The sequence below is a fragment of the Ascaphus truei genome, chromosome 5 (assembly GCF_040206685.1).
Source record: "Ascaphus truei isolate aAscTru1 chromosome 5, aAscTru1.hap1, whole genome shotgun sequence".
Taxonomy (NCBI): Eukaryota; Metazoa; Chordata; class Amphibia; order Anura; family Ascaphidae; genus Ascaphus; species Ascaphus truei.
In genome coordinates, this window is record NC_134487.1 from 31,523,517 (window position 1) to 31,540,905 (window position 17,389).

The window sequence follows — 17,389 nt, forward strand, 5'->3', positions numbered from 1 at the left end:
AACTGAAACTACACGATAAAAATGTATATCAAAGCAGAATAATTGTTCCATAGATTAACTAGTAGCTGATTAAATACGAAATATAATGATTATATGACATTTATTTATATGCCCATTACACCCCCAATCTGATTGGTTGGTGTACCATGTGACAGGTTCCATTTTTTTTTCCAGAATGTGAGGTCATCAAAAAGGGAGGGAAGCCAGCCAGTCAGGTAGTATATGCTTCTCTCCCTTTAAGATGATGTCACATCAGCAAAAAGAAAAATGGAAGTCATCAAATTGTAGCAAACGGATTGGTAGATATACCATGTGATGCCTTTCCTTTTTTGGAGGGCTGTGTCGTCATCAAAAAGGGTGGGAAGCATGCTACCTGATTGGCTGTCTTCCCTCCATTTTTGTGTTGGTGCACTTGTGGAAAATACCTGCCCGGACAGCCCGGGGGTCGCTGAGTAACGCCAAGTTACGGTCAGTCTATTCCAGTTAAGATCCGCCTCTGCGTGGGGTAGCCTCCAGCCGGAGTCTCCTATCTTTAGATAGACTCTGAGATGAGGGCAAGGTCTGGTCCGTGATGCAGGCCACGCACAACACGTGCGTCCTTCACCGGTACAAGGGTACTAGCACAACAGGCTAAGGGGTGAGTCCCTTTCTGAGGGGCCTTCCCTATTGCACCACAAGCTAGAGATGATCGGGGCCTAGCTGGGACCTGAAAGGAGGATACTCTGGCCTATTCCAGTGGAGCACTTCTCCCTGGACCTTACCTATCCCATTGCTGTCCTATTGGCTGCTATGGATCATGTGGTATTGCAGCCCCGGAGGCTGCTGGGAACTGTAGTTCCCTTGGAACCTATTCCCCTGGTGGCCGCTGCTCCTAGGGCACTCTGTGCATGCTCACATCGCCTTTATCCTGCGCCAACCCCAATATGGCCGCCGCTGCCTCCAGCCACACTGCGCATGCGCGGCCACATTAAGATGGCGGTGCTCCACTGCCCCGTGCCACTGCAGAGTCTCGGCAACCGGATTGCCAGCCCGTCCGATGCCACGCTCCCCACCCATCTCCCCGTCCGTCCGGCGGGTCCGCCTTGTTGTCCGAGGGGGCCGAGGACCAAGGGGGAAGCCCAGAGGGGACCTGGCTATATATGTAAAAGGGTGGGCAGCATGCTACCTGATTGGCTGTCTTCCCTCCATTTTTGATGACGTCAAAGGAAAGGCATCACATGGTATATCTACCCATCCGATTGCTTGGTATATCATGTGATGGCTTCCACATTTTTTGCTTTCTGAAGTGACTTCATTTTAAAGGGAGGGAAACATATACTACCTGATTGGCTGGCTTCCCTCCCTTTTTGATGACGTCACATCCTAAAAAAATGGAAGCTGTGGCATGGTACACCAACCAATCGGATAAGGGGTGTACCATTTGGCACTCAAATGTAACGTCACAGGCTCATTTGAGCCAAAAATACGTCAGATCAACATCTCCGGGCCCATTTGGATTATAAAGAAGAGAAGAAAGAAGGAAACAATTTACTGGAGACGTCTCTTCAATCAACTGAATTCCATGGACTTCTGCACATCGGCTGTTGCGGAGCATTGTGTCGAGAGTCGATTTGGTGCTGAAGTTGGATTTGGAGAGTGAAGATGTCAATGGTAAGAAACACATTTAATGTATTTTATTTAATTGCATATTTTTTTTTAGGTTGCCCATTGACTGCCAATGTTCTTATCTATGCCCCTTTCTGGATATAGATAAACACAGTGACAAGCAATGCATTTTTTTGAAAATGCTTATTTTTATTTAATTGTTATGTATTGTATTTTGTGTGATGTTTTCTGTTTTAAATTGCCTATTGATTGTCATTGTTGCAATCCATGCCCATATTGTAGGCATGGTTTACCACTGTCACTATCAATGACTTTATTGTGAAACGCTTGTTTTTATTTAAGTGGCATGTGTTTTATGTGTGGCTCTTTTTTTTAGCTTGCCCATTCATTGATATTGTGGCAATCCATGCCCATCTTAGGGGCATGGTTTACCACTGTGACAATCAATGGGTAGAGGGAATGGGGGTAGTTGACCAGGAGGGTGGTTAGGCCTAGTTAGTGGGGGAGGGCGGATAACCCAATAATTGCTATAGTGTTTACTAACCATTAAGGTGATGAAGGGGTTAGTGGCTAGTAGTTTTTTTTTTTTATTCTAATGTTGTTACCCACGGAAGACACAAAGAATGAGGAGAAAGACAAGAGTGGCCTTCATCCTGGAAGGGGTAAGCAGAACCTTAATTTACTTTATGCTAGCTAGTCAGTGTTTCATTTTTAATGCACTATTATCCAGATCTGGATAATTGTAATTTTGACCATTATTGTACTGTATGTGTTGTGGGGGATGGGTGGGAATAGAGGGGGTGGGTAGTAGGATTGTTGTATTTTAATTTTTCTTGGCGGTAGAGGGCACGGGTGAAGGTGGTAGTTGCTCCAGGGTGGGTGGTTAGGCTTCTCGGGTGGGTAGTGGAGGGGTTAACTCCTCCCGCAACCTTCCTGGGAGGCCTAACCACCCACCATGGGCAACTTCCCCCTTCGTTCTCTGGCTTAACTCCTTCATTACCTTAGCGACTAGCCAATGACCCGCGTCACGTGACTGGGACATTTAAATGCACAGGAGTTACCCCATACTGGGGCCTGTAACTCGGAAGCAGGGGGTCCCCAAGGCTGAAATTAATGCGGGTTAGCTCCGGAGACACCTTACTACAATACTCTTTTATTAAAATTTAAGTCAAAATAGTGTGATGGCCTGTAAGAGCTGTGCAGGGAGACGCAGCACTCTCTGTTACAAACTGCGGGCAGATAGCTGCGGTAGAACTTAGAAAATGGCTGAGATAAGAATATTGCTATCCTGAGCGGTATTGGCATTGTCCTACCTCACGGTTTCTGATATGCGATAATTGTTTGTGAATACCATGATAACACAAATGTGAGACTGCGAGGTAGGGTAATGCCAAACCGTTCGATTTGGCAGTGATTTTATCGAAGCTACTAGAGGTAGCCCCTAAGAGTTATCAAAAGGACAGTTCCAGATTTATCAAAACAGGAAGTTAAAATGATTTATATTCTACACCACGGGTGCGCAAACTTTTCCGTTTGCACCCCCCTCTCTGCTCGCGCCCCCTCCTTACCTTGTCTCCAGCATCAAATGACGGCGCAGGATCATGTGACGTTACGTTGCCATGGCAATGCGACGTCGAGTGACTCTGTGACGTAATTTGACGCCTCGTTGCCATGGCGATGGTAAGGGAGGTTACAGAGGCCTCGCGCAATCCCCCCGTAGTTCATTTAAATGCCTTGGGGAAGAGCGCGGGGCCTCTTTAAGCGCCCCCCCCATGAAAATCTGTTCTACACAACCCTTTGTGATATCATTTATACATTTGTGAACTGTGTATGAAGTTGGGCATTGTCGTGCACAAATAAATAAGTCACCGCTATGACAAGTAGTACAAAACCTCTCACTTCCAAGGGTGCCGTTACATTTAATATTTAATCTTGGTTCCGTTTAAATGTCCTGGTCACGTGAGCTGTGACCGGGACATTGAAACTTTGCCAAGATACCGGCACTACCTTTGGGTACTGTATCTCGGGAAGCAGGGGGTCCCCCTGAGCTGAACAGGGTTTAGCTCTGGAGACCCCTTGCTTCAAAACGATTTAAAATAATAATAATAAAAAGTGAGAGAATTACTTTCTCGGGAGACACGGAGAGAGAGATTGCTTCTCTCTGTCCAGCTCTTACAGACTGGGTGCTGACCCAGTAGGATTAATGCTGCTGGATCCCATTCAGAAACATGTTAATCCTTCTGGGCATTTTACTGTATTCAGGGCTGTAGGATCTGTAGCTGCAATGCAGCCACGCTACAGCCATATCGGTATAGTGCAAATTGTGACACCGAGGCCGGTGAGTCTTGCTACATCTGTTTGTATGACCGGTAGGTTACATGGAATATGATGATGCTGGTACAATTTATCTAATAATTATTGGGAGAGAGTTATTGCTAATATCATTCATGATTAAATTCAAAATAAAAGTATTCCCCTTTCCCATAACCCGGGTCATAAAACTGTGGAATAGCTAACCCCCTATAGGCCTGTTGAGGTCTGGTGTTCTGGCACAGATCAGAAGGGAAAGATTGGATCTGAAACGCAGGTTAGATTCATTTCAGGATTACTCTTGCCTGTGTATGAATCTTACATATTCACATTAACACCTGGGAGAAACCTATTGCTGAAGTTGCTTGTTTAGAACTGCTTTATTTAGTGAAGCATAGGCTTCTGTTGTATTCTCTTTAATTTTAAACAATCTTTTTTTCCACTATGACTTTTATTGCTATCATTAAAATTTACATTTAATAAGGGCTGTCTTTGAGTATGTACTCATGTACTTGTATGTACTTATGTACTATGTACTTACAGTATTAAGAAATTGTTCTCATCTTTGGATATGTTCTACCACTTTGTTGAGGGCCCAAGCACTCCTTAGGTTTAGACCTTAAACTAATCCTGGTGGTGGCAGCGTAATTGGGGTGTTGTATAAGGATTTCTGTGTTGTGCATGCTCATTTTTAGTGCCCTGTGGGGGGTGAGAAACAGCTGGGTGGACATGTTATTAACTCCTTTCACACACAAACACATCCACATGGGCAAACGTGTGTTACAGTGATGTTTAGAGTAAATACTATGGTAAAGAAGTTATAAGTATATATATACGTGTTATTCTAATCACTATTAAACATCATTACAATACTTTGTCAAGTAATTCCTCCTAGATACACTATCCAAATCAAATGGCAAAGCAGAAATGCCAATTTCAGTATATTAAAAATGACCCTCTGCTTATCCCATTGTCTTCACAGTTCCATGGAATACAAACATCACATAGTAAAATCCTAACATTGGTGTGTCAGATATTGAACCAACCAATTTCTACACATAGTTTAAAAAAAGTTATTGAAATTGTTAATGATCTTTAATCTTCTGAATGCCTTTCCACTTTTATGGTCATAACATTAAGATATTCATAGCTTTTAAGATATTCATAGCTTTTAATTGTTTAAGATAATGCTGTAGAGTTTGGATTGCTTTTCCTGAATCGGAAGCTTACATAGAAGAGAACACTGTTACCAGTGTATCATTGTTTGATGATTATATTAACTGTATGCTAAATTAATTTACTTAAGATTTGTGTGTTTGTTTTGTTTTTGCTGTAGACCACAACTATTCAAAGTGGTACCCAAAAGAAGGTAAAAAGAACCCTGCCAAATCCTCCTCCAGAGGAAGCTAACAATGGCATTCAGTCACCATATAGTACTGTTGGATCTGTTTCTCGCAGAAGAATTTGTAGAACCACAACAATGGCCAGAGCTAAAATTCTCCAGGATATCGATAGAGAATTGGACTTGGTAGAAAGAGAATCATCCAAGCTACGGAAAAAGCAAGCAGAATTAGATGAAGAAGAAAAAGAAATTGATGCAAAATTAAGATATTTGGAAATGGGAATCAATAGGAGGAAAGAAGCTTTGTTAAAAGAAAGAGAAAAGAGAGAGCGAGCGTATCTGCAGGGAGTAGCAGAAGAACGTGATTATATGTCAGACAGTGAAGTTAATAACACAAGACCAACCAGAATAGAAGGCCACCTTGGCTTAGATAGGCCACAAACTGCTCCACAAACAGACTTCAGTCCATATATGCCACCACAAACTCAGTCAGAAACTCAGTTTGCTCCCCCTACAAGTCCTTATACTCAGTACCAATACCAAACCCCTACTCTACTTACTCAAGCACCAACACAGTATCCTCAGCAATCCCTTTATCAACAACCCTTATACCATCAGCAGGTCTCATCATATCAAACTCAACCTACTTACCAATCTATGTCTTTTACTTCTCAACCACAGTCAACCCAAACCCAGCAGCCTTCTTATCAGCACCAGTCCCAAATGATGCTGTTGCAACAGAAAACAAGACAAAGTGCTTTAGATTTAGACTCTAAAATGACAACACACTATGATGTAATTAGAAACCAGCCTCTTATAATAGCACCTGCTTCTACTGACAACAGCTACTCTGGTTCTCATCTGGGTAGCAAATACAGTACTTTGGATTTAAGATTAGGACTAGATGAAAAAAGTAGCCTGGCAAGTAGTCCAATGTCTAGCATATCTGCAGACTCTTTTTATGCAGATTTAGAACATCATGCCTCCAGAAATTACATACTGATTGATGATATTGGGGAACTTACAAAGGGATCAGGACCTCTAAGCTCTGCCTTTGGGCTTCATGAGAAAGATCAATCTAAAACTGACCGTCTTCTTCGGACCATAGACTCACGTAGAACTCCTGAAGTAACAGACTTCCTGGCTCCTATGACAACTTCTGCCAGACTACATACATATGGAAAAGCAGATGAAGATTCAATGGAAGATCCTTATGAGCTAAAACTTCTTCAACATCAAATCAAACAGGAATTTCGCAGAGGTACAGAAAGCTTGGATCCTCTTACTGGATTTTCTCCATATTATCATTCAGATAGTCTTTACAGACATTTCCCTAAGACTGAAAAATATAGTATTAGCAGGCTCACACTAGAAAAGCAAGCTGCAAAACAACTTCCACCTGCCATCCTATATCAAAAGCAGTCTAAGCATAAAAAAACATTGATAGACCCCAAAATATCAAAATTTTCTCCGATTCAGGAAAGTAGAGATCTAGAACCTGACTATTCTAGCTATCTTTCTTCTAGTACTTCATCAATTCCAAATATTTCTTCAAAGGTAAGACTTCTACAGGATGATATTACATATGGCTTGAGGAAGAACATTACAGACCAACAGAAATTCTTGGGTCCTGCCTTGGCACAAAATTTTGGGGCAACTCTTAGTCCAACTATGAGATCTTCTTTGCAGGATGAAGTTGACAAACCCTATGTCAGTGGTAGTAGATCAAGACCTTCATCTAGACCCTCCTCAGTTTATGGACTTGATTTATCGATCAAAAGAGACTTATCAAGTTCTTCTTTGAGACTGAAAGCTAATGAGGCAGAATCATTAGATGTTTCCTTTAGCCATGCAGCACCTTCTGGAAGAACAAAACCATCTAGCCTTCCTCTTAGTCAAAGTAGAGGCCGAATTCCAATTGTAGCACAGAATTCTGAGGAAGAAAGTCCATTAAGTCCTGTTGGCCAACCAATGGGAATGTCACGAGCTGCAGCTGGTCCATTGCCACCAATATCAGCAGATTCCAGGGACCAGTTTGGTTCAAGCCATTCTCTGCCTGAGGTACAACAACATATGAGAGAAGAATCACGAAATCGTGGCTACGATCGAGACATAGCCTTCATCATGGATGACTTTCAACATGCCATGTCAGACAGTGAAGGTAATCATGGCATCAGACTGCTTTACCATCATCATAACACAAATCTTCATTTCTATGCATGTTTTTAATTCTTTATGTTGAAAAACATTTTCTTTTTCCTTTCTGTATCTTATGTCGATTTTCACTTTCGTTGTTCTTATAGCATTTCTGTTTGATTCTTTGACACATTTAAAGTCTTTTTAACGTGATTTATGTTTGGTTTGCATATGCACTGTTATTTTTGTTTTATCATTATTACTGAGGAATGGGTTCTGATAGATGTATAAAAATATGGCCAATGTCTTCCCATTCATCAGTAAATTAGTCAGTTCATGTGCTATTGCACTTTAAGAATCTGGAAGTCTATTCTGTCACCTAAAATAGATTTGTCATGTTAAAACTTATTTGATAGTTATAAATTACCAGTACAATGTTCTTTCCCTGCTTTTTAATGTGTATTTAAATATCAAGTGTTAGTTGTTTTTTTTTATTGTGATTTCTCCCTGCATATAGTAGGTCTATTAAAATAGCATTTATTAATGTTGTTTATCTTAGAGTTTAATATAAAAGATAAGATTACTGAATCTTAAATTACTTGTTTATATTATTTTTATTATTAATATGTTATTAGCTTCATACAATTTTCATAAAATGTATTTGACCACATATAGTACAATGAGATACACTACAGAAAATAATTTTCAGTACATTACAGTTGTTTATTTAGTGTTTTTTGTTTAAAATGAGAAAAAGATATATATATATAAATTGTCCAAATATTTTTAACTGCTTGCTGCTGTAAGTACCTGCTACAGTCGGCTTTGCAACATGCTATACTGTATGCCTCTGCAGCAGCAAGGAGGGTTCATTTCAGAGAGTCTTATTAAGTATGTAGTTACGTATAGTAACTATGTACACATTTCTGTCTATTTAAAAAATATGTGGATTTCTAAGTATGGCTAGATATCTGCTTTTCATTTAATGTGCTCCCCTGTTTATTTTATGTTTGTGTATATGTATATGTATTATCTAATAAAGATTTGCATGCACTATCCTATTTGTAATTGCTTATAATTATCTTGAGGAAATAAACTGCATGACTATGATGCTGCATGATTATCTAAAGAAAATTATTTTTTTATGTAATTATAGCAAAAAGCAACATACAGTATTTTGGTTTATTAATAAATCTCCTGTATCTTGCCATCTGTCATTTCGGAAAGATGAAACTAAATCACGATTATATTCATTCTTTAATGTCCACAATTTCAATATGTTGAAATATCATTAGTTAACTAACACATCAGTAACTTATAGGTGTCAAATTGGCACTTAGCTGGAAACACATAGTTGCCAACATTAACTGACTGCTTCACCACTGTGAAAGAATACTGTACTGTATACAGGCAGTCCTCGGTTATCCGACACAATGCGTTACTCAAAATGGCGTTGTAAAGCGAAACGTTGTAAAGCGAAACACGTTTTCCCATAGTGACACTGTTTAAATGAAAGGTTCTGTTCCTGAAGGCATTTTTAACACTAAAATACACCAAATATTTTATGCAGGCAATAAGATATGCAGCACACACCTAAAATTATATAGTGTATATACTGTATTATATATATAATATAACATAATAAATAATATATTATATAGTATAATATAATATTATATAGTATAATATTATATATATACGCTCTTATGACGCTTTGCAACGTTATTTATGTGAGTGTATATATATATACATACATTCACAACGTTGCAAAGCGTCGTAAGAGCGTTGGATAAGCCATTTTGGCGTTGTTAAAATGAATATAGGTATGCATTGCATAGCGTTGGATAAGCCATTCGTTGTAAAGCGAAGCGTTGTAAAACGAGGACTGCCTGTATGTGAGAAAGTTACTATAATTGCAGTATTTTGGCTGAAGAAAAATAATTGGCATGCAAAAGCAGTCCATTAAGTTAAAGATAATTCTGCAATACAAAACCTTGTAAAAGTTTAACATTACAAAGTAACCAAATATTTGACTTTTGAATGCCACATTTGTTAAGGCATTTCAACTGTGAAAATAGTCAGTACAACCAAATCTTCTTTAATAAGAGAGATGCTATTGCTAAAATATGCACATGATTTGCTCATCTCTGCAGAAAATGCACCAAGCACAATGTATTAAACCTTATGCTGAAATTATTTTTCTATAAAATAAAATCTCTTAATAAAAAATTGTTAGCATCACTATAAATATTTATAGATAATAACCTATGTCTTCAAATTGTCCCAAACAATTTATCTGTTATATAAAGTTAGAAAGTAGATGTACCTGGATGGTAAATACTGTAATATCCAATCCCATTAATATACTTAATTTAAAACACATTTGTATAACAAATGGCTAGGTATTTTCGTGAGCAAGTTTACAAACTGAATGATGTTGTTCTGTGGTCCATCTTTCCTATGCTTGAAACATTCATAACTTTTCAAGTTTTATTAAGTTTTATTAACATCTAAAATTATTTGGTTTGAATACGCCATGTGAACAATTTGTTGATAAATAAATGTTTTTTTTTTCTGTTTGTTTTTGGTAATTCTCCAGACAATTCCTTTAATGATGGTAGGAATACAGTTTTGTGTTGCCAATCTTGTAGAAAGTCTGTGTGTGTCGTTGTATTGCATGTCAGTTTTGTTCTTTATTAAGAACTTACTGGAATATCTTGATTTCGTAATACAAAATCTAAAGATAGTCAAGAAAATGCCAAGTATTATACCCACATAATATGATATGTGGTATGAAATCCCACGCATTTTTGTTACAAAACCAGATAGTTCAATATTCTTGTTTTGGTTTTAAAACATATCTCTGGCATACCAAAACAACGATGTTACAACCTAAAATAACCATACCCAATATAAAGTATTGCTTCTACCTTAAAACTTAGTTTCTGTGCTATCAATATTTGTTGAAATGGCCAAAAGTTGTTATTTTCTCTTAAATGAATAAATTTAATACAAATTCATTCATCATGCACAGATTTATGATTTTGATTAAAAAAATACTTCTGGTACAAAAAATATAAAAATTCCATGACTTATAGAGGACAAAACTAAAATGTATGAAAATGCAATTTTCCTGAATGATGCAAAAAAAATAAAAATAAGTTCCATGAGTGTACTTCATTAAATTGTCTTTCACTTCATGTGTTTATTTTGTTTTGCACTTTAAAGTGATTTCCATTACAGGTTAAGTTTATAAAAAGTTAAATCTTTTTGTGAAAACCGTTGAGAGGTATCAGTACTTGTCTATCTGTAGTAAGCTATTGTAAATAGACAATTTTATTGCATAGAAATGTGTATTCAATTTTCAAGCCAGTCATACATTTTGTACTACTTTTAAGTTCATTGGTTTGTGGCATTCAAAATGTCTAAACAAATAATTTATTTGATCACAAAAGAATGGCTCTAGCTTTTATATTTTGCATATTCAATATCTGCTGATTTAGTCTTATTTCTTTCACTTGTCATAGTAACACTGTTATTGTTGAACTGTACAGAAAACATGATGTAAAGTCACATATAAATCTGTTTCTGCTTGAACCATGGAAAATGCAGAAATTAATTTTAACTGGATCTTTGTTAAGATCTTATCAAAAAGACATAAACCATAATATTGAGCATAGTTTGTTTTTTTGCTGCATGACAAGACTGTAAATCTCCCAGTGGATATCATTTTTAGAAGGGTGCTATATTAGTACTGTTTACCACAGACAAAAAATGTTGGCAAGAGCAATAAACTACCACATACACCTGTGTACTGCTAGTTTATTCTTAATTTGTCACAGATCATTAGCAATATCTAGAATGTTTTATTCTGGTACGATTCCAGATCTAAGCGGAATATGTATTATAGAAGCTTACCAGAATCATTACATTTTGGAAAGGACATATCACAAATAAATAAAAATTGCAATTAAAAAAAAAAAAGTATTTTCTGTAGAGAAGTTTCAGAAATTCATTTATATAAATATTTTCTATTGCCAAATAATTGAATTGATAGTTGCCACTTCTAATGCTTGCCAAAAAAAATAAATAGCTGGGCCTCATTAATATTCTGCATTTAACTGTACTTTGCAATGGATAAATGGGTTTTGCCGTTTAGCTTAATTAATACTGTATCAACCATTTGTGTTTTTATTTGTATTTCCCAACTTGTATAATGTCCTATTGCAATAGTGGGTACACTTTATTTTTTCTCACCACTGGGCATAAGAAAACTAGTTAACTATAGTATCAGAGTTCCTGAATATTATTTAGACACATTTTTATTTTCACGCCTTTTTAAAGAAAGAACAAATGGAGTAATACGGCACAAAGTTTAAGCTTTTATCACATCATTCCAGTCTTCTTTTTGTTTATCTGTAACACCAAAAGAGGACTTCAGGAGGGACTAACTACTGTACTCTGTCAAACTATAGGAGGTGATTATCAGGTGCTGTGTTCCTCACAATCCGCAGAAATCAGTGGTTCGTATTTAATGCTCTATATATTTTTTTTGCCACTGTAAATAGCTATAGTTAAGAATAAGCAACAACAAAATGGGATTTGACCTTTCCTGTACTTCTCCACTGTCAAATCCTATGGGCCCTTGGACTTATGTTACTTAAAATAAAAAACTAAGCCTTTAGATTTTTAAGTTTTTAACTGGAAAGACTGTAATAGACAAGCATTCCAGAATTCGGCTGCTTTGCAGATGTGCATTAATATTTAGGACAATGTCCTGTACCCTCATATTCATAAGCAGTCTTAAGCAGCAAAAAAAATAGGAAGTAAAGTTAATTCTGCGCAAAACTCAATATTTTTAAGGCCAATTATTCTTGCACCCAATGAAAAATGATTAACAAAATGTTTTAGTCCCATTAACCTGACAGCATGAGAAAAAGTTTGTGGGTTATAAGTGGTTGAATTTATTCTTGCTTTGCTCACCAGCTCTTTCATCAGCTTGTACTCTGCTTATCTATGAGTGTGTTTATGATCTTGCATGAGCTGCATGGTTATTCAATAATTTTTTGCATGTTTGACATACTGTATGGCAAGGTTTTGCTTTCCCTATCCTCTCATACTTTGGGACAAAGATATTGCATTTCCTTGGTTTTCAAAGCCTACCATCTGCGTCGTGAAGAAACAGACTGGTTTGACAAGCCAAGAGAATCGCGCCTGGATAATGGGCACGACATCGACAGAAAGCTCGCGGACAAATTATCTCATACAAGGCCATCTCATCAACAGGAACAAGTACGATATTATAATGGATACGCATTACACTTTGTGTTTAAATACATTATCCAAGTTTCTTTTCCCCAAGTTCATTTGAGAAGTCTTAAAACCGCTAGCAGCACAAATATAAATAATAAATTAGCTTAGCAGATTTTTATTTCCTGAACACTTATGCACATGGGAATGGAAATATTCAGAGTTAGTCCGTATAATATTCTAATATCAAAGAAATATTTTGCCACATAAAAAGCGTTTGAAGTTTGTTTTAAGCTCCTGGGAAGTGATAAAAATGTATAAAAATGTTTCTCATCTGAATATACTAAACACAGTACATTTTTAGTATATACAGTACACAGTCTAGACCATTTTTTAAAATGCATATATTGCTACAAGTTACACCAAATTAGTAATACAACTGTCTATTAGTAATGGTTTTAAATATACTGTAGCAAAGGAGTTTAAGGTGAAATTGGATTCATTCCATTAGTAAACTAATATGTGTAATTGTACGAATATCAGAATGTGCTGCCTGTGCTAGAGTTATGTTTAAACTAAGTAATAAATGAATGCTCTCGTTAGAAACCAGCACAGGGATAACTGTCTGAAATGGAGTACAGTGGGGTACTGTACTGTACATCAGGGGGGCTCAACTCCAGTCCCCAAGCCCCCACTCCCCCCAACAGGTCAGGTTAATGGATATCCCTGCTTCAGCACAGGTGGCTCAATCAGTCCCTGCTTCAGCAGAGGTGGCTCAGCCTTCGACTGAACCTCTGATTGATCCATATGTGCTGATACTGGGATATCCTGAAGTAACATGGCACCTGAATGTGTGAGTGCCCATACAATGAAAGAAACCCAACGCGTACACAATGCAAAACCGATATTGCAAATTAAAAAAATGAAATCAAAAATGATTAATGCCCATATAAGTCTTATTTTCCCCTAAAACGACTTATCACGGCAGAAGACGCCTTACTTACTCATTCAGAGGAGGAGGCCACCCTCCCCCCCCCCCTGGTCAGGAGACCCCCCGACGATGGTTAGAGGGGCCACTTTCCCATGTTGACCAATAGGGTAATCATCAGTCTTTAGGCTGGAACCAGAAGATAAATTGATCCTGATATTGTTAATATAACAGCACAAAAAGGAAAAATCCACATTATACGATGTGGTTGAATATAAATTTTTTGGAAGATAGATAAATAATTTCACAAGTTCAAATCCTAAATTATGCCATTTCCATAACCATACAAATAATTACCTATTATCAAAACCTCCCGGCTGAAAAGCCAATTGAATAATAACATTTTTTTTTTTAAACTACCAAATGTGTTAAACTAAAGGAATCGAATGAAAACCTGTGGATTTTCAACATTGGGAAAATCTGATATTTCTGTAGTACTTTCCCCAGTTTTGCCTTCAGGATTCTTGGATAAATAGGCCCATGTGCATTTTGTTGTTAAATCTGTTAAAGAAAGTTTAGTTATCTTAACCATGTAACCATGTATTTTTATAACTCCGTGCACAGGACACACTTGAAAACGAGAGGTAACTCTCAATGTATTACTTCCTGGTAAAACATTTTTATAAATAAATAAATAAAATACTCTTAAAAGCTCATGTACAGCACACTTCTATGATGAGTTTTTCTAAGTATTAGTGTTCTTAGCATTATAGTCTGTGACACATTTTATGGGAATAACATAAAAGTTGTTCATACAGTAACTATCATTTAATCAATGTAAAACTCTCATGTTGGTCCCATAAGTGATATTACATCCCACAGCACAACAAATTAAGCGATCCATCAACAGATCGCTCCTAAAGCAGTTTGTTTTTTTAATGGTCTATACAATTACATTTCTACACAGCAAAACAGTCATTTAAAATCTATGTAAATTGCATCTCTAACATTTGCATTTTATACACATCAGATGAATGGAAAACCTATACAATACGTGTTTCCTCACACAAGAATTAAACTGCAGAGGGATCCAAAGGACCACACAGTCTCAGGTAAAAGCTGCTCCATTTTTTCTGTTACTAGAACTGTAATTGGGGGAAATGTTAACAATGTTAACAATGTGATTATTCTTCACTACATTCTCCAAGCTGGGTGTTGTCAGCCAAAGTGCACACTGGTACTGTAAACAGAACCATATATTTTAATAAACCATTAGTCCTACAGCGTATTGTAATGTACTGTAGTGCCGACGAGTATTCTAAAACAAATCTGGGGCAATCACCAACAAGACACAGGTGCATGCTGGGTACACGCTGGATACATGCTAGGTACATGCTGGGTACATGCTGCAACATTTCAGTGACATTTCTGCAGACAGACTAATGGCCCATCGGATTAACAGCGGGGGTCCCTGGCAGTCCCATTCAAACTGAATGGGACTGCTAGGGACCCCTGCTGTGTTAATCCGATGGGCCATTAGTCTCTGCAGAAATGTCACTGAAATGTTGCAGCATATACCCAGTATGTACCCAGCATGTACCTGGCTCTTGTTGGTGATAGCCCCAGATTTTCCAAGGCAAGGTTTAGAATACTCGTCGGCGCACCTCTACTTGTTACTTTTTGATTCTTGGTTAATGGAGAAAATTGCTGCCAATTATTCCATGAGAAATTATGGTTTTGATTCAGTAAGTATAATATGTGTTCTAAGAGATACGTAATACATAAAATGTTTTATGTGTGAGAATAATTAACATTACTTCACAAATAAGTTTTTTTTTTTGGGGGGGGGGAAGGATTGCACCTTTCAGCAAGTTGTAGGAGAGGTGTATTTTCATTTGTGACTCAAACGTCTACCCTCACTCATGATGATAACACCCAACATTGGTTGTATGCCACATCTTTGCTCCAGAAGAGCATTCATGCAGCATTGCAGAGCATAAGACTTGGAAATGATGATGGGCCTTTTCTGTAAAATAATGTTTACTGTAAGTGTAACCTGGCTCAAACCTCTGTATTGCCTCTATTATTAGTAGAGTTGTGTTATTATATAGTAAACTCTAGTATAGGCATTTATATTATGTTTGCTGCACAAAACAAGCAACCCTGTGGCCTCTTTATTTGTATATACTGTAGAAGCATAAGTGTTGAAAAGTAAAAAATGAATTTGAGACCAAACAAACAGCATATATTTAAATTTTTTCAACGAAACAATGTTTTTTTTGTTGTTGCTGTTTTTAATTGTAATAGAGTATCAAAAAATACACATGTGGGATGTGTATCAAACACAATTGTTTTGCCCTGTGATTAAGCACGAGAGTTTTATGTTACATATCTTTGCATCAATGCGTGTAAGCCATTTCTGCCGATTTACCAATTTGGGCCAGTAAACTACAGTATGTGAGAGTTATAATGTAGGTGGGAGTAGGGGACACATTACTTGATGATTTGTTTTTATCAACTAAAGTCTTCCATATTTAAGGTTTTATATATTAAGCCCTGAAATATGAAATCTTTGTAAATGCAAAAAGCAAAGTTAGTCATTTGTATTAATAAACACACAATCCCAGCAAGCTTTAACCCCAGAACCCACCACATTATGTGTGTGTGTGTGTGTGTGTGTGTGTGTGTGTGTGTGTGTGTGTGTGTGTGTGTGTGTGTGTGTGTGTGTGTGTGTGTGTGTGTGTGTGTGTGTGTGTGTGTGTGTGTGTGTCAATTGGAGTGCTACTGAGCGTGGCCAAATGTTTACAACAAAAGACAAAAATACCCAAAGCCAAATCCAATGTGACAAAATACATAGTTAAATACTTCAATGTTTGTATTCTCATGAGTAAGGCTGCAGCCCCAGTGGCCACGGTGGGGGGCGCGTCTGAGTGCCTGGAGGCGCGTGCACGGGTAAAATCCGCTATCTATGTTCTATGTGGAGCAATAGGATGCGTTGGGGGCGTGGCCCTGATGGGGGGCACGGCCAAGACGTCAAAGCAGAGCACTTCACTGCCATTGGTCTACACTACCTGCACTCCTATTGGTCCACACTATCTGCCCTACCATTGGCTGCCCGCACACCACGTGATCGCGTCGCTGCACGGAAAGACTAAATTCTTGTCTTTCCTGCCAGCGCTCACACACAGCTCCTGTGGTCTGCCCGATAGAGGTCTGTACCTGGTGTGCGGCGCATGCACCGCTGTGGCCACTGGGGACCTAGCCTAAGGGCCATTTAGTTAAACCCTTTGGCCAAAGCGTTATAAGCCTGCAGCCACGTTGCGGCATGATCACTCTGCAGGTCCTATCACACTAACTGTGAAAATAATAGTAATAGTCATTCGTATACATGACACCAACGCAAATTGTATAGAGTCAAATTTGTTATGGTTCAGATTTCAACTACTGTACTTGATATTTTGCCTTCGTAAGAATTCTGGGAGGTTTGACTTAAATTCACAAGCATTATGCAAAATACAGTAAGTATTACTTAATTAAAAATGATTGTATTCATATGTGTTAAAAACACATCCATGCAGACCGCTTTAAATAATTTGATTAATTCCTCCAGAAAACAGGCACTGTGGTTTTGGATATCCATATCTTTAAATCTAGTGTTATTTTAATTTAAACCATTGTACTGGGATTTTTGGAGGCTTTAACAGCATGTTTGCTCAGTTATCCTCAGTTACCAGGTCTGTGAATTGAGTCGAATCATTAATACGTACTATAAACTAGATTATCTGTGAGGACAAATATGTTTGCATTTCTGAAATAAT

At 37.7% G+C, this 17,389-nt stretch overlaps 1 protein-coding gene across 12 annotated transcripts in view; it reads left to right on the forward strand.

Annotated features, from left to right (window-relative positions):
* The window catches only part of PCLO (piccolo presynaptic cytomatrix protein), a 442,770-nt gene that overhangs the window by 297,212 nt on the left and 128,169 nt on the right, over positions 1–17,389 (forward strand). For 7 of the 12 annotated variants that reach the window (XM_075599559.1, XM_075599565.1, XM_075599568.1 and 4 more), the window contains 5 exons: positions 5,252–7,418; positions 9,993–10,010; positions 11,869–11,916; positions 12,552–12,685; positions 14,602–14,683. In XM_075599559.1, coding sequence (XP_075455674.1) covers positions 5,252–7,418; positions 9,993–10,010; positions 11,869–11,916; positions 12,552–12,685; positions 14,602–14,683 — 2,449 coding nt within the window. The remainder of the gene's footprint in view (positions 1–5,251; positions 7,419–9,992; positions 10,011–11,868; positions 11,917–12,551; positions 12,686–14,601; positions 14,684–17,389) is intronic. The other 5 variants (XM_075599562.1, XM_075599567.1, XM_075599560.1 and 2 more) reach the window with 4 other exon arrangements.